At 46.6% G+C, this 21,380-nt stretch overlaps 2 protein-coding genes across 2 annotated transcripts in view; one reads left to right on the top strand and one right to left on the bottom strand.

Moving 5' to 3' along the window:
• SLC31A2 (solute carrier family 31 member 2) overlaps nucleotides 1-21,380 on the top strand; it is a 989,995-nt gene that overhangs the window by 916,214 nt on the left and 52,401 nt on the right. The window lies entirely within an intron of this gene.
• On the bottom strand, nucleotides 12,589-13,880 carry LOC114589575 (P2Y purinoceptor 2-like). Its single transcript, XM_028716046.2, has one exon. It carries the CDS (start codon nucleotides 13,831-13,833, stop codon nucleotides 12,874-12,876), a length of 960 nt encoding a protein of 319 aa, XP_028571879.2. The 5' UTR covers nucleotides 13,834-13,880; the 3' UTR covers nucleotides 12,589-12,873.

The following is a 21,380-nucleotide window of genomic DNA, read 5'->3' on the forward strand; positions in this document are numbered from 1 at the left end:
TCCAGAAGTAAGGAACTGGATCCACAAAGAAGGCTGATCGCTGAAGAATTGATGCTTTTGAATTATGGTGCTGGAGGAGACTCTTGAGAGTCCCATGGACTGCAAGAAGAACAAACCTATCCATTCTGAAGGAAATCAACCCTGAGTGCTCACTGAAAGGACAGATCCTGAAGCTGAGGCTCCAATACTTTGGCCACCTCATGAGAAGAGAAGACTCCCTGGAAAAGACCCTGATGCTGGGAAAGATGGAGGGCACAAGGAGAAGGGGATGACAGAGGACAAGATGTTTGGACAGTGTTCTCGAAGCTACTTAGCTGAGTTTGACCAAACTGTGGGAGGCAGTGGAAGACAGGAGTGGCTGGCGTGCTCTGGTCCATGGGGTCACAAAGAGTCGGACACGACTAAACGACTAAACAACAACAAGAAGAAACTGGATCTAGTTGGCTAGGACCTTATCTTCCCACATCATTTGTGGGCCTGTCAGTCACCTGTCAGTCACCTAATGTCACAGTTGTGTCAGGTTTTGCCTGTATGATCTGAAAACAAACTGCCTGGGCAAGGCACTGCACTAGGTAAGCTCTACCAATCAGATGAGTGTGGCTTGGACTCAAAGGTCTTGTGGGCTGAATTTGGCCCATTGGCCAGAGATTCTGCACCCCTGAATTGGGCTCTGTCAACACTATAAAGCTGTATCATACCAAACTAAAGTGTCCAGGATTATTTGGAGGAAGCCAGAACTGGGGGAAGTGGTATGGTACTGCTTTAAATATATAGTGCAGATGGGGCCAGAGCCCAGCTTCCTTTAAAAGCCATTGAAGTTGGTGTTTGCAAGCTGGCAGAGTCTTTAATTAGAAATGCAAAGAATCAGACTTGATGCACAACCCTCTCCTGCCCATATACCAGTAGTAGAAATCCTGCTTCACCAGTGAAGCTGAAGCTACGGTTGCAGAATTGATACTCGAATCATTTTTATTGCAGGCTCACATTCCCTTCTGTGCCTTCCTCTAAATATAGGAATATAACACAAGGTGTATGCTGTGTTGTGTCTCCAGTTGTAAACTTACCTCTCTGTCTTTGGCACAGAGAGAAAAATAAAAATGCTCACGACCCTGCCCAGGACACGGAGCAGATATCTTGGACCTGGTAAACTCTTTTGGCTGAGGAGTTTATGAGCAAATCAGGCTGCAATGGAATCAGGTAATGGTTTAGTGTAACTACCATTTACCCTGGAGGAGAGGGAAGTTAATTGCTCCCAATTGCCTCTGAGGAAGGAAGAAGTAGGTTAAATATTAGCAAGAAGCAGCCATGTAAAAACAGCTCAGCAACAAAGAAGGATCCCAGGAGATACGGTAATACTTCTAGTTTCAGAAGCCTGGGATCAACTGAACTCAACTGAATAACCACAGGTACATCTAGGCATTTGATGCCGACTTTGTAGAACTGTAAAATTCATTGGTGTCTGGCTGTTCTGCTTGGTGTTTGGGTCTTAAATATCTGGTGCTTGCATCTGACAATTGCTTATGCATCTCCTGTGTTTTTGTAGAGGAGGAGGATGGGGGAGAAAAACAGAATAAGAGGACTCCACCTCCAGTGAACCACCTGTCTCTAGCTCCTATTAGCTACTCTGCTTACTGCCCCATTCATTTCTAACCACCACTGACAGCAGGGTGCTGTCCCAGTGTCTGTAGATGTGGGTTTATGCATAACTCCCCTTCCAGCAGGTGGTTCACAAAGACACATATCTGTGTACTTATATAAAAAAAGAAAGCACTGTAGCCATGAGCTGTGGGTCTGACCCACTTTCCCCCCATTTTTCCTTACTCAAGCAGGAAGGAACACTTGTGGTTTCATTGCATCCAGAGAGACCCTAATTAGAATGCTCTACAATCTTTAGGAAAGAGCCTTTAATTGCTGCTTGGTGCAAATGGGGCAATTATCATGGCTGGAGGGGTGAGCTGGGCTTTGCTTTGACTCTGAGACAAACTAGATGAGATTGTGAAATTGTGTGACTGCAGTTAGCACACACTTTTTTTTGTTATGCCAATTTGCAACTCTGGTAGGGGCATGGGTGTGGACTTGATTCAAGGACCCCTCCTTCCCCTCTCTGTGAGGGCTCCTCTAGATGACACATCCATCTAGCATTCCCCCAGATTTCCCTTTCCAAAGCTTACATGGAGCTTAGACAATTTCTGCTCTTTATTCAGCATTTGTTTTTATTTGTTTTCAGGAAGGTTATAGGTCATTGAGCTTTCATCTCACATTAATCCTGATTTGCTTGGATTTGTCTTGCCCCATTTGGCACAATGGATCAGATTTCATTGCATTTAGGTGTCTCTGTAGATCAGGGATTGGGAACCTCCATTGCAGGTTTAGACCTATCTGTTTGGTCAGGCTCTTTGACTTCATAGCATTAGTTTCTGCTGCTGGAAGTACTGGGTTTGGGTCCAGTATATATATGTATATGTGTGTGTATTCTTCAGTTTGCTTTAGGTTTATTGTTTGTTATTCTAACTGCTTCCTAACCTGCCCTTAGGATGACGAAGGGTGGGATTAAAATACAAAAAAATTAAGAAATAACAATGCAAAATAAAACCATGGTCCTCCAAGTGTCACCGAGTTCCATTCCCCATCAGGCCTGGCCAGTATTGCTAGTGATCAAGGATGATGGGAACTGTGGTCCAACAACATCTCATCCAAACACCTGGAAGGCCCTAGAGCAGGCATTCCCAACCTTCAGCCCTCCAGATGTTTGGACTACAATTCCCATCATCCCTGACCACTGGTCCTGTTAGCTAGTTAGTTTTGTAGGCCAAAACATCTGGAGGGCCGCAGGTTAGGGATGCCTGCCCTAGAGTCACCATTGCCTGGACAGGTGGAGCCTATGCTGTGTGTCAGTCAGGGGGTTGGGCCAGAAGATGCAACCCCGGGTTCCTGAACCTAACCCTCCACATATATAAATATATGTGCTTGTATCCAGGAGCAGAGTTGACCCAAGACCAGTGAAGGCTGATGCACCCGGGTGAATGGGGCACTCCCCAACCAACCTTAGCCTGCCCTTAGCTTGTCCCCACTTGCCTGCCTTCTTTCTTACAAACAACCCAGGGGGTGGCCCTGGCTGTAAGTTTCCTCCTTCTTAGTCTCAGTGCTGCCCTTGTACAAAGCAGCAAGGAGGAGGAGTGTGGTGCAGTGGTTAGAGTGTTGGACTAGGACCTGGGAGAACAGGATTCAAATCTCCACTCAGGCATGTAGGTCACTAGGTGACCTTGGGCCAGTCACTGCCTCTCAGCCTAACCTGTCTCCCCAGGTTGTTGTGAGGATCTAATTGGAAAGGGGAGTGAAACTAAATAGGCCGCCTTGAGCTTCTTGGAGGAAAGGTGTAAAAGGAATGCAATGGTAAATAAAATATAAAAAACAACAACCCTAGAATGAGTTGGCTGTGCCTGTCCTTGGCTCTGGCTCCACCTACTGTTGGGCTCCCTCTTCTCTCTCTGACGTCTTCATTAGCTGCCTAAGCGTTTTGACTCTGGGTGCCTGTCTAATTTCAGCTGGCAATTGATTCTAGAAGGCTGGAGCTGCCACACTAAAAGCCTGGTTGCCAGCACAAGCTAGGTGCACCTCTGGGGCAAATGATACTCTCAGCGGTGACGCCCAAGAGATGCCCAATATATAGAGTGCTGTGGTAATCCATTTCTGGGGTTAACAATGCCAAGAATGCAGCGTCCAAACCATCTCAGTCCAGGAATGGTCCTAGCAGTCTTAACCAGCCAAAGCTGGCAGAAGGCATTCCTAACCATCAAGGCCTCCAGTGCCTCGAGTGACAAAGGTTTTCATTAATATAGTGGTACCTCGGGTTAAGTACTTAATTCATTCCGGAGGTCCGTTCTTAACCTGAAACTGTTCTTAATCTGAAGCACCAGTTTAGCTAATGGGGCCTCCCGTTGCTGCCGCACTGCCGGAGCACGATTCTGTTCTCATCCTGAAGCAAAGTTCTTAACCCGAGGTACTATTTCTGGGTTAGCGGAGTCTGTAACCTGAAGCGTATGTAACCTGAAGCGTATGTAACCCGAGGTACCACTGTATGTGCATTTTTATATTGCTTGACTGGAGAATGGCACTGCATAATTTGGAGAAGTGTGAACTTTGGACGGCTGTGTTTTGGTTTACATATTGCTTTTGGACATTGCAGAATTAGGTAGGTTTGCCTTTAAATGTGAACTGAATTAAATGTCTCCCTTATCCCTCCTAACAATAGCAGCTGAAGAAATAAAAATGCCATGAAACACAGCTAAAAGTGTTGGTTGATTATGGAGATCAGAACCATATAATTTTTTAACAAATGGGAGGACATAATTACCCTAAATGGTAAACAATAATGGAGTAAAAGGACCCACACACAGAGAGAGTACTTCTTGTACACATTCATTTCAAAGTGTATATGGAGGTATTCAGGGAAACACACAGAAAGAGAGAGAGAGGGAGAGAGGGCAAGGTTGGGCCCAGGTTTCCTGAAAGATCAAACTCCCTACTGTATATGAAACTGCCTGAGTGCTAAGATCATTGGATGAGCACCTCATCTTGGTCCCATCAACATAGGAGCCAACTCCTAGGGGCTGTGAGGGCTTTGCCCCCCCACAGTAAATTATTTGAGGGGGTCAGGCCCCCACAATGTTAATGGTCATTCCCATTCAAATGGTCTGTGTGCACTGCGTCATGCGATTGATTATGCAGGGCGGGGCTTACCTGGGCCCCCACAATATTTTATTCAAGTTGGCACCCCGCTCATCAACATCAGAAGCTTAGTTGGTGGTGTCATGAGAGAGAGGCTATTCCGTGCTGGCCCTCCATATTGTGAGATTTCCTCCCAAGAGGATGGCTCCCTCTTTGTTATTCTTCTGACGGCAGGCTCAGACCTTCCTCTTCAAGACACACTTTTGACAGCTAAGGTGCAGGTGATGCTGACAACCAGGCTGCCATTATAATTATTGCTTTTAACCGGTCTGTTTTTATAACATTAGATTTTGTAAGGTTGGGAGATGTTGAGAGCTGTCTTGGATCCCAGCTTGGGAGAGAGGTGGGATATAAATACATTAAATAAATAACGACAAGACTGGGGTGGGAGGAACTGTGCCCCTACAGGTGTTTCTGGACTACAATTCCCATCACCCTTGGCCACCAGTCTTGCTGGCTTGGGGCTAATGGGAGCTGGAGACCAGAAACATTGTTTGAAAAGCCACAGATGTTCCCTTCCCCCTACAATAAACTTTAGTCCCTGTAACTCCCCACAGCTCCAGTTCAAGACATTATTTAACCTTGAGCAACACCTCGTGGCCAAGTTCATATTTACAACTAACCCAGAAAGCTTTTTTGAGATTATTGCTCATTTCTGGATGAAGAGGGAGATCTCCTACTTTGAGGGAGACATTGCGTTTCCCCCAGCTGCTGCTGAGAAAGTATTTTCGCTCTCGTACCGCCCTTTCTCCTGTTATTGCACTGTGTTATGAGTTTTCAATTGTATGCTCCCCAGGGCAGGAAACTGTCCTCATATCCTGAAGTGTGTCATGCACACTAAAAGCATTATACAAAGAAGGAGAAGACACCATTATAACTGTTTTGTTTCTGCTTTATTGTCTCTTAGCAGCAAACCGCCCCAAGATGCAAACTTAGATGAGCAGTTTGCATCAAAGACCACATGTAACAGACAACAAAACCAGCATGGATTGCATCCCATGATTAGTCCTACTGAGAGTATATCCATTGAACTAAATAGACAGGACAGGAATTATAGTATACACTTTGATAGACTAAATGTGAAGAGATGTAAAAACTGTAAAAAAAGAGAGAGAGAGCGTGAAAGGCTATTAGGAGAATCAGCTTTCTCAAACCATATTAAGAATATTAGATATAAGAATATAGCAGTGTTCAAAACTCCCATGGTTCTAGGCGCATTTTGCAACAGCGGATTTCATTAGCGTGAGCTCTGGGTGCAGTACTGCGCCTAAGATTTCAGATTAAAACTGCAGAGTGAAAGGAAAGCAGGACCTTTTTCTGCCTCCCCACTTCCAGCTACTCTCTGAAGACTGGAGAAGAGACCATTTTAAAAATGTTAGGGGAGTGGGGAGACATTCCGTTGTTGTGCCTGTAACCTCGGTTTAAGGTGCCATTTAGCTCCTAGCTTTCATATCTCAGTTTCTAACACTGGAATACAGATATTAAGAATCTGTAAAGAATGATGGAACACCCAGGATGAAACGGTGAAATCAGCTATGATTAAATGGGCACAAGATGTTGGCTGACTGGGATACAGTTATGGACCACAGGTATGAAATTCACAGCATGTAATGCCCTAAGAGAAAATTTAATGAAAATGATTTATAGGTGGTACATGACGCCAAGTCAAGCTTGAAAAAATTTACCATTTGCCTGACAATAAATGTTGGAAATGTAAGGAGACTGAAGGTACATTCTTTCATCTTTGGTGGACATGCCCAAGGATTAAGACATTCTGGGAGATGATTTATAATGAAATAAAAAGGGTATTTAAATATACCTTCTTGAAGAAACCAGAGGCCTTTCTCCTGGGCATGGTCAGCCAATTGGTATTAAAGAAGGATAGAACTTTTTTTATGTATGCAACAACAGCAGCAAGAATACTCATCGCAAAATATTGGAAGACACAAGATTTACCCACCCGGGAAGAATGGCAGATGAAGTTGATGGACTATATGGAATTGGCGGAAATGACTGGCAGAATCCGAGACCAGGGAGAAGAGTCGGTGGAAGAAGACTGGAAAAAGTTTAAAGACTATTTACAGAAATATTGTAAAATTAATGAATGTTAGAAGAATGTTGGAATGAAGTTATATGGCTTTAGTAGAAAGGTTATAAGGAATTAAGTATAAATAGATTAATAGAACATTAAAGGAAAAAATAAGGTTAGTTTGTGTTAAGATAATTATAGGATAGAAAACAGGGGAAGATGGAAAGGAATTGCTGAAATAATTAATAGAAGTGGAATACAAAAAGGGAGGTGTGAGGAGGTCGTTGAAATATGTGAAAGAAAGATAAGATATTGAATCTTTTTTCTTTTTTTGATGTGTTTTTAAATTGTTTTTGTTTTGTCTTGTTAGTTTAATGTTTTAGTGTTATGTAGTGTTTTTGTATTGTAATGTATTGTTTTTTCTTTGTTTTTTTTTTTGGTAGTGTTTAAATTGTTGTAAAAGTAATAAATATTATTAAAAACACAAAAAAAGAAGAATCTGTAAAGAATGTTTATGCAGGTCAAACCCTGCCTTGAGTGATAGAGAGCAGGCACCCTGTTCTTGCTGAATCTGGCACCCAGCTCAGATAACGCAGGCATGCTTTTCCTCTGAGAAGGTGACCTCATTCTGGCATCTCCAAGTAGGGCTGGGAGAGATTACTGAGAACCAGGAGAGCTGTTATACAGTACATCATACTGTTTTATTAGTCGTTCTGTGATGCTTCTGCACTGTTACCGCAGAGAGGAACTACCGTATTTTTCGCTCTATAAGACACACTTTTCCCCCTCCAAAAATTAAGGGGAAATGTGTGTGCGTCTTATGGAGCGAACGCAGGCTCCATGGCTTCAGCGAAAGCAACACGAAGCCTCCGAAGTGCAGCGGGAGCGCTCCCACCATGCTCCGAGGCTTCACGCTGCTTTCGCTGAAGCCTGGAGAGCAAGAGGGATCAGTGCACACCGATCCCTCTTGCTCTCCTGGCTTCGCTTTGCTGGAGAGGCGCTGCGCAGCTTTCCCTCTCTGCTTCGCTGAAGGGGCGCTGTGCAGAGAGGGAGAGAATTTTTTTTACTTGTTCTCCCCCTCTAAAACTAGGTGCGTCCTAAGGTCAGGTGCATCCTATAGAGTGAAAAATACGGTATTGTGTTAGAACACGACAAAAGCAGACAGATAACAAAAAGCCCTGACCATTTGTGGCACAAAAGGTTCCAGGATTTCAGCAAGAAGTTGCAGCACATGTTGAAACTGGAAAAGAAGCAGAATGTCCTCTGATATTTTCCCAGGTACACACAGTACCGAAAGAAGGAACATGTGTGACAGCTTTGATATCATCATCGACACACGGTGTCATGAATGCTCAATTTAAAAAAAACAACCATGCACCTTGAAGGAAAGCTTGTGCTCCAATCCTGGGGAACCCTACTCAGGAGAAAGCCTCACTGTGTTCAACGGAGTTTAATCCCTTGCAAGTGTGTTTAGGATTCCACCCTCAATATAGAATCCAGTTTCCATGGTTTCACACCAGAGGGTGGCAGAAATTCCTCTTGGTTGTAATGCCGGTGTGTGCTGTAATTCTATGGAAATGTGAATAAAAGAGAGAGAGAAAAAGAAGGAAGAGAAAATGAGAGAGGACTGCAATTTTGCACACATAATCTCAATCCCTGAGAATCTCAGTTTTTGAGAAGCATCTTTGTATGCCATCATGACTGTGAATATCTGCTTGGAATTGGGTGTGTGTGTGTGTCATATACCCAATGATATTTTGGAGCATTTGCGTCTTCTTAGTTTAGAGAAGTGATGTATGGAAGTGAGAGCTGGACCATAAAGAAGTCTGATCGCCGAAGAATGGATGCTTTTGAATTATGGTGCTGGAGGAGACTCTTGAGAGTCCCATGGGCTGCAAGGAGATCAAACCTCTCCATTCTTAAGGAAATCAGCCCTGAGTGCTCACTGGAAGGACAGATCCTGAAGCTGAGGCTCCAGTACTTTGGCCACCTCATGAGAAGAGAAGACTCCCTGGAAAAGACCCTGACGCTGGGAAAGATGGAGGGCACAAGGAGAAGGGGACGACAGAGGACGAGATGGTGGGACAGTGTTCTCGAAGCTACCAGCATGAGTTTGACCAAACTGCGGGAGGCAGTGGAAGACAGGAGGGCCTGGTGTGCTCTGGTCCAGGGGGTCATGAAGAGTCGGACACAACTAAACTAACAACAGTTTAGAGAAAAGATGAGCAAGAGGGGACATGGTAGAAGTTTATTAAATTACACATGGCATGGAGAAAGTGGACAGAGAAAATTTTTGCTCAGTCTCTCATAATGCTAGATAGAACTCATGGACAGGTGGTGAAGCTGAATGTCAGAGGGTTCAGGAGAGAGAAAAAGACAGTACTTATTCATGCAGCTGCAGTCAGTGGCCCTAAATAACTTTAAAAACTGAGTTTAAGGACTTAACTTACAAATAAATCATCTCACTACAGTTACGGAAATTACGGAAGGGGGGGGGCACATCTTTAAAGTTGTTAACAGTTACAAATATAATGCCTGAATGCATCCTTTGGACTTGACAGAATATACCTAGCTTTGTGAATCGTATAAAACCAACACCTCCATTCCAACACTGTTTTGCCCTTGGAAAAAGGACTCTTTCCCCTGCCACCTCCCCAAGCTTGAAGACATGTATCCACACCTCCTACCCCAGGAAATGCCCAGAGGTGACAATTGCTGGGCTCATTGTTCTCCAAGGGAAGCCAAATCTCATCAGCAGACTTGCCTCAGGCTCCAGACATGCAGAGGAGGTTCTATTGTACTTTGGGTGGGTGTTTGCCTATGCTAATCTTATATGTGGGTCTTGCTGCTGACATGTCTGCTTATGCTAATCTTGTACCAAGGACTTGTCTGGACATGTTTGCCAAGGTTGAACTTGTGAAACCCCTGTCTACCCCTCCCCTTTCCTGACATGTCAGTGATGTAGCAATGCTGTAGCAATGATGCTGTACAAACTGTATTCTGGGATATGGTGGGAAAGTTTTAAAAGTCCTTGTCACCCCATCCTCGGGGTTCAAAATTCCTCTTTGAACCTGTTGCGCAATGAACTTTGGACTACAGCTATTTGCTCTGGTTGGTGGCTGGACTCCTTCCTTTATTTTGCAGGGACCCGCGGGCTCTGCCCGATGAGCTGGGTGACTGAGCAGCCTTGCACCTAGATTTTTCTGTAACACTTCTAATGTATTTATTTTACAACAGATGCACTATCTGATTCTGTAACCCGTTTTTGCTTGCTACTACTTTCCCCATGATATTTGTATTTTTGTTAAACTACAGAATTTTCCAATAAAACCCTCTTTTTAAGGATGTGTGTGCTGGCCACCTCCCAGCTGCATTGGGTCCCCTGCCATCCAAGGGAAGGGTGTTTGTGGCTAACACAGAGTGCATCCCTTTGCTCGGCCCACCCCCACCCCCTTGAAGTTCACAGCTGCCAACAGGCAAGGAGCTCAAATATTCCCACAAGTCTGCCCCTTATCTACCAGCCTCCAAATTCCCCTAGGCCCATGGAATCTCGAGGTAGTGAGGTACATAGTGTCCAAGTGTGTTGATGTTAAAACAAGAAGCCATTACAATAGGTTTATGAAACAAGTTCTGAAGTTTACTAAAACAGAAAGAAGGACTTTTAAGACAAAGATATGCAATGCTTAAGTTACAGAAAACCAGGATATTCTCTTTGGAGCAAAAAAAACCCCAAAATGAAGCAGATTAAAATGCAATCTACCCTCACTGGGTTTCCACAATCCATAACATATCAGACTCTCAGAAGATTCTTACTCCTGAGTAACAACCCTTTATTTCCCTTGTTCCTTATCACATTGAGTTCCTCCAGGATGGCTTCCTGGTTAACATGGGCTCCCCTTGTCAACCTCATGCTCCACGCATTGCCTTCCAGGTTCCTGGAAGTTTGGAGCAGGATATTCCACCCCTCACATACAGTGGTGCCTCGCAAGACGAAATTAATTCATTCCGCAAGTCTCTTCGTCTTGCGAGTTTTTCGTCTTGCGATGCACGGTTTCCCATAGGAATGCATTGAAAATCAATTAATGCGTTCCTAGGGAAACCGCCTTCAGACCAGGTCCGGGGACAGTCTGTCCCCCGACCTCTTCTGAAGGCTGGGGGGGGGGACAAGGGCCTTTGTCCCACCCCCAGCATTTTAAAAAACCCCGGGACAGCGGAGGACTTCTCCGCTGTCCGGGGCGATTTAAAAGCCCCTGGGAAGGCAGGCAGGGGGGACAAAGACTTTTGCCCCCACCTGCCTTCAGAAGAGGTCCAGGACCTCGTTCCGATGCCGGGCGGTGGGGGGAGGCGTTCCCGCCCCACCGCCCGGCATCGGGGCATCGTTCCGATGCCGGGCGGCGGGGTGAGAGGTTCCCGCCCCACCGCCCGGCATCGGGGCATCGTTCCGATGCCCGGCGGCGGGGTGAGAGGTTCCCGCCCCACCGCCCGGCATCGGGGCATCGTTCCGATGCCCGGCAGCGGGGTGAGAGGTTCCCGCCCGCCGCCCGGCATCTGGGCATCGTTCCGATGCCCGGCGGCGGGGTGAGAGGTTCCCGCCCCACCGCCCGGCATCGGGGCATCGTTCCGATGCTGGGCGGCGGGATGAGAGGTTCCCGCCCCACCGCCCGGCATCGGGGCATCGTTCCGATGCTGGGCAGCGGGGGGAGAGGTTCCCGCCCCACCGCCCGGCATCGGAGTATCTTTCCGATGCCCGGCGGCGGCGAGAGGAGGTGTCCCCGCCCCGCCGCCAGGCTTCAGAGGAGGTCCAAGGACAGCGGGGAAGACGTGTTGCGCTTCCCCGCTGTCCCGAAGATTTCCCTATGGGCTGTCGTCTTGCGAGGCAAGCCCATAGGGAAATTCGTTTTGCGAAGCGCCTCCAAAACGGAAAACCCTTTCGTCTAGCGGGTTTTCCGTCTTGCGAGGCGTTCGTCTTGCGAGGTACCACTGTACTTTTCACCAGGGCTGGCCCAATGCATTTTGGCACCTAAGGCAAACCACAAAAATGGCATTCCCTCCCCTCCCCCTCCCCCCCGCAGGGAAGAAGGGGTGAGTGAAGATCTACATCAGGAACAAGGCAAGGTGTGTGGAATCAAATCAGCCTTAACTGATGGTTGAAGTGGAATCAAAGGGTGTCAGTGGGGTAGGGGAAGGGACCCACTCAGAATCATGCCAGGTAGATGCAGAGCCCAGGAGACCTCAGAGGGCAGACCCACCATTTCCTTCTGGGTGGGGGGTGGGGTGGAGAAGACCATCAGAGGCCACTGGAGAAAGCTGCCGAGGAGGCAGTACACCCAGCCCCCAAGTAGCACACCACAGCTGTGGCTGCTATGTATCCTTGAAGGTCGGATCTGTTGCCCCTGTGCATTTTGTCACCTGAAGCTGTTGCCTCACCTTGCCTGATGGGTGCACTGGCCCTGCTTGAGATGCCTCCCTTGACATCTGAGCCTCAGGGCATTCAGTAGCTTCCCAAGCTATCCCTGTAATTCTCAATGCACAAGCAAGAAAGACATGTTTGTATGACATGCAAGTCCATGCATGCAACAATATGCATCTGCCCATGCAAAGAGTACAGTGAAGTCCAATTCCTTCATGGCTGCTGGGGCTGTGGGAGAGAAATATTGGAAAGCAGAAAAAAAGCTGAACAAGCAATTTCTGTCATTAGCCTGTCTGCCTAATTAGCAGAAGCAAAATGTAAGGTAAGGCAGCTGCAGAGCACATTATGCAAGCAAGAGTAGGGCAAGGGAAGAGGTGGGAGAGAACATCTGCTTTGGTTAGGAAAGGCTCCTATCTGAAACTCCAGAGAGCAGTTGCAATAGATGGACCATTAGACAGACCTGGTTTAATAAACCAAACAAACAACCATTTGCCAAAATTAATGAAGATTGCAGGATTGTTTCTCAGGACAAAGATTACCTAGAAAAATATTTTTGTGGTTGTACCTCAATTTGGACAGATATTTCTTTCCTAATCCAAACTGGAGCTCCACAAAGAGACAAAATGTGAGGATTCACCCTCCAGAGATTCTTGCTTCGATCTCAGCCCTACCTTGATGCTTGACTGAACATTGCTTCTCATGGTGTCTAATCTCTACCCTGAGGGACTTCTTTCTTACACTTGGCAAAGAACAATCTTTGCAGGGAGACAGAGAAAGACTTGTAAAATTTCTCATTGGAAAAGTTGTAGATGAAGGGATCCAAGCAACAGTTGACCATGCTGAAAACTAAGGAGACATAATAAGCTATTTCTACACGGTACCGAAGCCCACAGGATGTCCAGTAATATCTCACAATCAAACCCACTGTCTGGCAGATGTGGAGGGGCGTGAAGCAGATGCCAAAGATGACCAGAGTGATGGTGATCATCTGCTTGGACTTGGTCTTCATCACCTTGCCTCGGAGATTGGCTTGACTGATTTTAGCAATGTAGGCTCCCAACATCACGTAGGACACCAGAGAGATGCCAAAGGGAATGAGGAAGCAGAAGATCCCCAGGAAGATTCTGTATGTTAGATAGAGGTAAGCCAGCTCTGACTGGTAGATGCTCAGGCACTTGACCGAGTTGCCGATGACTGAAGTCTTGAGGAAGAAGAAGAGTGGAAGTCCCTGCAGGAAGAGGAAAGCCCAGAAGACCAAGACCAGCTTTTTCAAGGCAGACTTCTTCCTCCAGAAGGTCTTGGCGTTGTAGTGGACAATGGCTTGGTACCTGTGGATGCTGATGAGCATGAGGAAGTAGATGCTTCCATACAGGTGGGTGCTGAGCAGGAAGACTTGAAGCTGGCAGACAAACTGCCCAAAGGGCCAGTGGTTTCCCAAGCTGAAATAGGCCACCATCAATGGCATGACCGGAAGGACAATGATGTCTACCAAGGCTAGGTTGAACTGAAGCATGATGCCAGAATTCCAGCGCTTGATGGCAAACCAGAAGATCCAGAGGCTGATGCTGTTGAAGACCAACCCGCCTACTGAGAGGATGCCCCAAAGGATTGGGATGGAAAAGTGGAGCTCCCACGGCAGGCATTGTGTCACGTTGGTGGTGTTCATTATGTGACGGAGGCAGGTGGCTCCAGATGCTTTGGAAGAGATGTCCACACGACTGCTTGTCCAGGAAGAAAAGAGGAGAAACAAAAGACAGGTTTTCAGTTCCCTGCCACTTCCTAGAAGATATGGTTCAACTGTGTCCTTTCTGTTGTGTAGTTGTGTTGTGCTGTGTGTCCCCCCTTTTGTATTTTGTAGGTGAAGGTACATTTCCTTTTAAGGTCTTCTAATATGTCCTCAGACAACAGGAAACAACCCCAAAAGGTGGAACCTGTTGTTCATTTCATGACCTTTGCGGTGTGCTCAGAAATTATCTGGTCCTTCAAATGCTGGAGAAATCTGAGAGCGTCTTTAAAACTAGGGCACTTCAATTAGAACACTTGTTTATTGAGCATTCGTCCTGATTTGTGTGCAGAAAAATCTAAGAAGAGCCCTGCTGGATCAGGCCAACAACCTGTTCTCACAGTGGCTAGCCAGATGTCCGAATGCCAAGCCTGCAAAGCAGGACCTGTGCGCAACAGCTCAGATTTGACAACAATTGCCATTTTTGGAGCATGCATTCACATTTGTTTGTGCAGAGGCTAGATGAAGCTGTGTCAAAGCAAATGTTATTCCCGACTTTGCATTGCATTTTCTAATTTCGAGGGGGAGTGGGTTTGCCATGTGAGAGCTCCCAATGGGCTCTAAATGTGCAACATACTAGCCATTATGGCTATGCTCTGCCTGCACAGCCAGAAGCAGCAGTGCTTCCAATTGCCAATTGCTAGAGACCACAGGAGGAAAGAAGGCTCTTGTGCTTGTGAGTTTCCTATAGAGGCTTATAAAAGGTTCAGGCTTTAGGGTGTGGGGTGGGATGATGATGATGATGAAGAACCATTGTTCTGCCCGGACACTGAGGTTCAGTGCCAAGGGCCTTCTGGCGGTTCCCTTGCTTTGAGAAGCCAAGTGACATGGAACCAGGCAGAGGGCCTTCTCGGTAGTGTCACCTGCCCTGTCGAACACCCTCTCTTCAGATCTCAAGGAAATAAATATTTGACTTTTAGAAGACATCTGAAGGCAGTCCTGTTTTGGGAAGTTTTTAAAGGATTGATGTTTTTATTATGTTTTTAGACATGCTGTAAGCTGCCCAGAATGGCTGAGGAAACCCATTACCCTAAATGGCCTCAGTCCAGTATACCTGATGGAGTGTCTCCACCCCCATCGTTCTGCCCAGACACTGAGGTCCAGCGCCGGTGGCCTTCTAGCAGTTCCCTCACTGTGAAAAGCCAAGCTACAGGGAACCAGGCAGAGGGCTTTTTTGGTAGTGGCACCCGCTCTGTGGAACGCCCTCCCACCAGATGTCAAAGAAAAAAACAACTACCAGTCTTCTAGAAGCCATCTGAAGGCAGCCCTGTTTAGGGTAGCTTTTAATGTTTAATAGACTATTGTATTTCAATATTCTGTTGGAAGCCGCCCAGAGTGGCTGAGGAAACCCAGGCATATGGGCAGGGTATAAATAATAAATTATTATTATCATCATCATCCAGGTCTGAAAACAGGCACATTGTCAGGGAGCCAGCCAGAAAGAAATCACACAAAGTAAGTGAAGTTAACTCGTTATTAAAAGAAACAGTCTTCTCGGGGAGGCAGGCCTAATGAACACAGCAACTTTTCACGATAGGTCTTGCCCCTGTGAGGCAGTTGTGGAGACAAAAGGACCCTGCCTTCCCATGGCTAAGTCTCCTTGTCCTCCCAGTCCTTCCCAAACAACCTGAGACTACACCGGTGCACCTGCTCCTCTTGCTTCATACCTTTCCCAGTGCTGGGAGACCAAGGTGGGAAGAGAGCTTGTTGCAGCAGGAGAGGGAGACCCTCCTGGCTTCTTCACCAGCCTGACTCATCTCTGCCTCTTGGTCTCCCTCCTCTCCAGCTTCCTCCTCCGCTTCTGATTCGGGACTTCTCTCTGCTACAGACCCTTCAGCTTCTGACGCCTCCTCCTCCCAGGCTCCCCCCTCTAACCACGCATCATCATTCCACCACCAATCCATGGGCTCTGAGCCTTCTTCTCTTAGGGGTTCCCCAGCTGTTTTCTCCCACCATTCCTCTGAGTCTAGCCAGTCTGTGACACATGGACACTGGTGTCCACTGAACTGAATGATGTAAATACACTCCCAAAGACAAAAGGCTGGTTTTCTTTTCTTTTCTTCCAATTTCTAAAAAGGTGTTTTATTCTACTATAAACAACATTAAACAAACCTTAAAGGATTGGGGGTTGAGGCAACAAGAGTACTCTCCCCCCCCCCCCGCCTGCCCATGCCGCATTATGGTTTCCCATTGGCTAGTTTTCTGCTTTATTTAAAAAGAACACACACACAAACGTTAGTTACATCCCACCCTTCCTCCATGGAAGACCACACCTCTCACTGGCCCTACCTTGCACCCTCCTTGAGTATTTTTGCCTGATTGGGATGTGTCCTTCAACTGTGATCATGCCTCTTGCTTGTCTGGACAGAGACTAGAGAGGAGTGATTATATGTAGACCCTAGGTCACATTACTCCGTAACTTTAAAGCACATGGAGTCATAGAATTTCAGAGTTGGAGGGGAACCCAAAGGTCATCTAGTCCAACCCACTGCAATGCAGGGATTTTCCCCAGCATCCTCTTCCCAAGCAGGCTTGGTACCCCGGGACACTCCTAATGCACAAAGAACCCTTTAATATCTGACACCAGCAGCTGGGATTTAGGGGGTACACTGGCCTTGCACATGGCTTCTCTTAAAGAAGCTTGGGAACTGCAGGTTGTTACAGGTGCTGGGAATTGTAGCTCAGTGTGGCATAATCTACAGCTCCTACAGGAAATCAGAAGACAATAGGAGGTGGGGAACATGGCTGGTTGCATTGTATTTATAAAATGCTCTTGTGTTAAAGGCTAACTGCACTAGTATATACACTTTTTTGTCCAATGTTGTGTTTAATTAAACAGAGAAAGGAAGACTTTACTTTTAAAACAGTGTAGTAAAAGCTATTGTGGACCACACCATACATTTAAATCACATGCAACACAAATTTAAAACACATTACTTTCACCAAAGAAGCCTGTGAACTGTAGTTTGTTACAGGTGCTGGGAATTGTCGCTCAATGTGGAGTAAATTACAGTACACAGGATTCTTAGGAGGAAGCCATGTGCTTTAAGTATACGGGGTGTGTGTGTGTGTGTGTGTGTGTGTGTGTGTGTGCCTGTCTCTGTCTCTGTGTCTCTGTATTTGTGTCATACGTATCAGCTTCAACTGTGCAATCCTTAATTTGGTGATATTCAATCCCATTGCAAAATAGTGACAGGCTCTGCCCAACACTTTTCCCTAGTTCTCTACTGTTATGTACTGAGCTGAATCCTAGAACAATAGGATCCAGAATGCAGCAGTCTGATTGGTCCGCAGGAGCCACCCAATCCAGCTCCAGGTGGAAGTGAATCAGCGACCTTATTGGCCTGCAGCAGCAGCCAATCAGGCTTCTGGGGAAGTGAATCCGCAACCTGATTGGCCTGCAGGAGCAGCCAATCAGGCTTCTGGAGGAAGTGAATCCGCAACCTGATTGGCCTACAGGAGCAGCCCGGAATTAGCCAATCACGCGGGGCCCATTGTATAAATAATGTATATATAGCTAGACGTTTTGGGGAAAGATTCATTCATTGCTGCTACGAGCTGAATAAAGAGCATGAAATTCACACTCGACTCCGAGTATATTTCATCTGCATTGCTGCTATTTTTGTTCCTGCTGGGGTTAGGGAGAAAGAGAAGGAACAGATGTGTGTGAAACATGTTTGGTACAAGACTTTATACATGTGTTTCTTTAACTCTATTGCAGTCAGTGGCGCCATCAGGACTGGACTTTAGGGCAGATGCCCAGGGGCCCCACTTAGCATAACAAGAAGAAGCCCCCCCCCCAATGCAGCAGAGCTGGCTTATCACATTTTGAAGTACACAAAGCAACACACATTACCATAAAGAGTCTCCTTGCTGCTCCCTGTAAGAGCATTGAGTCCAGACTCAAATATTGCCCCCACACACCACTGATTTCAGTTCCCTAATTCTGACCACCCGGGTTCCCTATCTCCAAAATCCATTTCCTCTGTGACATATTCCCCTGCAAGCCAGAACAGAAGCAGGAAATCAAATACTGTAGGAGTATGTACTTCCTGAAATCCATGCCCACCTCTGAGCCAAAACAAAACTGGGCTATTGGCAACTTGCATGGAAGTGGGCAGCCTTTGGCCCTCTGGATGTTGCTGAACCACAACTCCCATCATCCCCAAGAAGCACAGCCAATGGTCAGGGCTGATGCAGGTTGTAGTTCAGCAACAACTAGAGGGCAAAACATTCCCCATATTGGAATTACGGTAGATCTTCGCCTTTTGCTTTCAGACCTCTATCTAATTATCTGTGCCTAAGGGAAGGTTGAGGGACGTGGGTGGTGCTGTGGGTTAAACCACAGAGCCTAGGACTTGCCGATCAGAAGGTCGGCGGTTCGAATCCCCGCGACGGGGTGAGCTCCCATTGCGCTGTCCCAGCTTCTGCCAACCTAGCAGTTCGAAAGTACGTCAAAATGCAAGTAGATAAATAGGTACCACTCCGGCAGGAAGGTAAATGGTGTTTCTGGTTCGCCAGAAGTGGCTTAGTCATGCTGGCCACATGACCCAGAAGCTGTACGCCAGCTCCCTCGGGCAGTAAAGCGAGATGAGCGCCGCAACCCCAGGGTTGGCCACGACTGGACCTAATGGTCAGGGGTCCCTTTACCTTTAAGGGAAGGTTGGGGGGCTGCTTTTGCCTCTGGCCCAGCCCACCACTGGTAGGCAGCCCCTAACATTTGTTCAGAAGGGAATGTGACACCCCTGGATTGAAAAATGTCCCCCACCCCTGAGATAAACCATTGTTTCCCATTGCATCCAAATGCAAGAAGCATCGGTTTGGTGCAACCCAGAAGCAGAACCTTCAAATTTCCTCCATTCATGCATAGAGGAAGGAGCAGAAGGAACTTGCAAGATAAGGGCTTGTGCCATTGCTTATGATCTGGACCAGTAAGTCACAAACTGGTGTGACTGTGAAGCAAATCTAATGGCCTTAAAACAGGACTGGGGAAACAGCTGTCCTCTTGATGTTGCCCTCCAGCTCCCAGCAGTCAACATCTGACTGTTCCCCACCATTCCATTTGAAGAGCTGATCAACAAGATTTAGTGTTTGTAAATTTAAAAAAAAACATATCTAGGGCTTCCCAAGTGTTCTGCAAAAACAGCATTTTTAAAAGCCAGGGCTCTGACAATGAAAAAAACCCAAAAGAGTCCTGTGACAATGTAACAACTAAGTGGTGTTCAGCCCAACCTGACTTGTTTAGTTAGAAGCAAGTCCTGTTGTGCTCAGTGAGGCTTGCTGCTGAGTAAGCATGCATAATACCACATCTTAATGGCAGAAGAGACATAGCAAGCTGCAGTGAATTATTATTTATTTATTTTTTGCAGGGGAACAGTTAGGACCAGAGGTGCCAGCTTGTGAGGGCAATTGGTGGGGGTGTTGTTGCACGTGTGACATTGCGATATCCTGGCATTGTGCACATGGACACCATGCCTCCCTCTCTAAGCCAGGCAGAAGCTTCCCTGGTTTTGAGAAGGAGGCACCAGGTACTGAGTAGACCTGCCAGAATGCTATTTGCAGAAATAAATGGGTCCCACGGTCGCTTTCCTGTGGTTTGACAAGCCACAGCCCTAGAAATTTCTCACCATTATTTCCTCTACTGGGCTTGGTTTCTTGAGAACAATCAAGCATCGTCAGTCACAGGAAAATAAGGTTGAGGCAGAATGCCAGCAGCCCATGATGCTCACACGAGGCTCCTGCAAGGAGGGAGGTACCTGTGGGCATGTTGAGCATGGATGCTTCCTTGGTGTGCATTGGGGTCCTTGGGGTCCATTGCTTCATGTCTGGGGACAAGTGGGGCCTTTGTACCTCCCTTAGGATTTGACCTGGCCGCCTCTGGTCTTTGTCCCACTCTCTTGCCATCCTAGGTAAGCCGGTAAAAGGTAAAGGGACCCCTGACCATTAGGTCCAGTCGTGGCCGACTCTGGGGTTGCAGCGTTCATCTCACTTTACTGGCCGAGGGAGCCGGCGCACAGCTTCTGGATCATGTGGCCAGCATGACTAAGCCGCTTCTGGCGAACCAGAGCAGCGCACGGAAATGCCGTTTACCTTCCCACTGGAGTGGTACCTATTGATCTACTTGCACTTTGACATGCTTTCAAACTGCTAGGTTGGCAGGAGCAGGGACCCAGCAACGGGAGCTAACCCCATTGTGGAGGTTCGTACCACCGACCTTCTGATCGGCAAGCCCTAGGCTCTGTGGTCTAACCCACAGCACCAGTGGTGGCTGACAAAAACTCTAGCGATTCATCCAGGGTTAGCGTGGGACAGGTACTACTGAATTTTTTTTATTATTTTTTTGGAACAAGAGCAATAATCAGAGCCCTGCTGAATCAGCCCAAGGAAGACCCATCTAGTCTACTATCCTGCCAGTCAGGATGCTACAGGTGAGAGCTGTGTGCAGGGTGTTGACCAAAGGTGGACAAACTAGCCCAGATGGAGAATGGTTCCCCCACCAGAGGTGCTACCCCTCCCCTAACACCCATACGATGAATGATTACCTGAAAAGGCACGGTCATAATGAAAAGTTAAGCCAGAGGTCAAATCAAAGCCAGTTACTAACTGGGTCGAAATAAATCTGTTTGTGTTTGTGTGTGTTTATTTCACAACATTTATACACAGCTTTATTGTAATAAAACCTCTAAGACGGTTTACAGGAAAAAACTAAAATTAAAACTATCAACAAAATATATTAAAAAACAGGTAATTAGAAACCTTTTAAAACCAGTTAAAATCAGCATTAAACTAAAAAGAGACTAAAACATGTCTGCTCATCCTCTATGCATCTGGATGGGCTTGCTTGCTTAAATAAAATTGTTTTAAGCAAGCACTGAAAAGAGAACAGTGAAAATGCGTGTCTAATGCCAACTGGCAGGGAGTTCCAAAGTGTAGGTGCTGCTACACTGAAAGAAGAATTCCTTAGAAGTGCACAATGGGTATTACGGTATGTGGCACCTGTAATAGTGCCCGTTCTGCAGATCGAAGCTTTCGAGTGGTGTAAGGTGATCCCACAAATAAACTGACCCCCGGCTGTTAATGGCTTCTCACACAAATAATAACACCTGAACTTGGCCCAGTAGCAAGTGAGCAACTGTTGCAGGTGTCTGAGCAGAGGTGTTATATTACCCGCTCTGGGATCCCACAGCTAATTCTCCCCTGGTCTCCTCACTGGCCCAAATAGGACTAATTTAGCCAGCTAGCCCTGGTGATCATCTAATGTTTATTGGATGAATTTCCCCCCTAGATTGATTTTTGAATTCTGAATTTATTGTTATTCACATTTTATACGATATTTTATGCTGTTTTTGTTGCATCAATTGAGTGTTTTAAATTTGTTGTTAGCTGCCCTGAGCCTGGTTTTCTGAACCGGGAAGGGCAGGGTAGAAATA

The sequence above is a fragment of the Podarcis muralis genome, chromosome Z, assembly GCF_964188315.1.
Source record: "Podarcis muralis chromosome Z, rPodMur119.hap1.1, whole genome shotgun sequence".
NCBI classification, from domain to species: Eukaryota; Metazoa; Chordata; class Lepidosauria; order Squamata; family Lacertidae; genus Podarcis; species Podarcis muralis.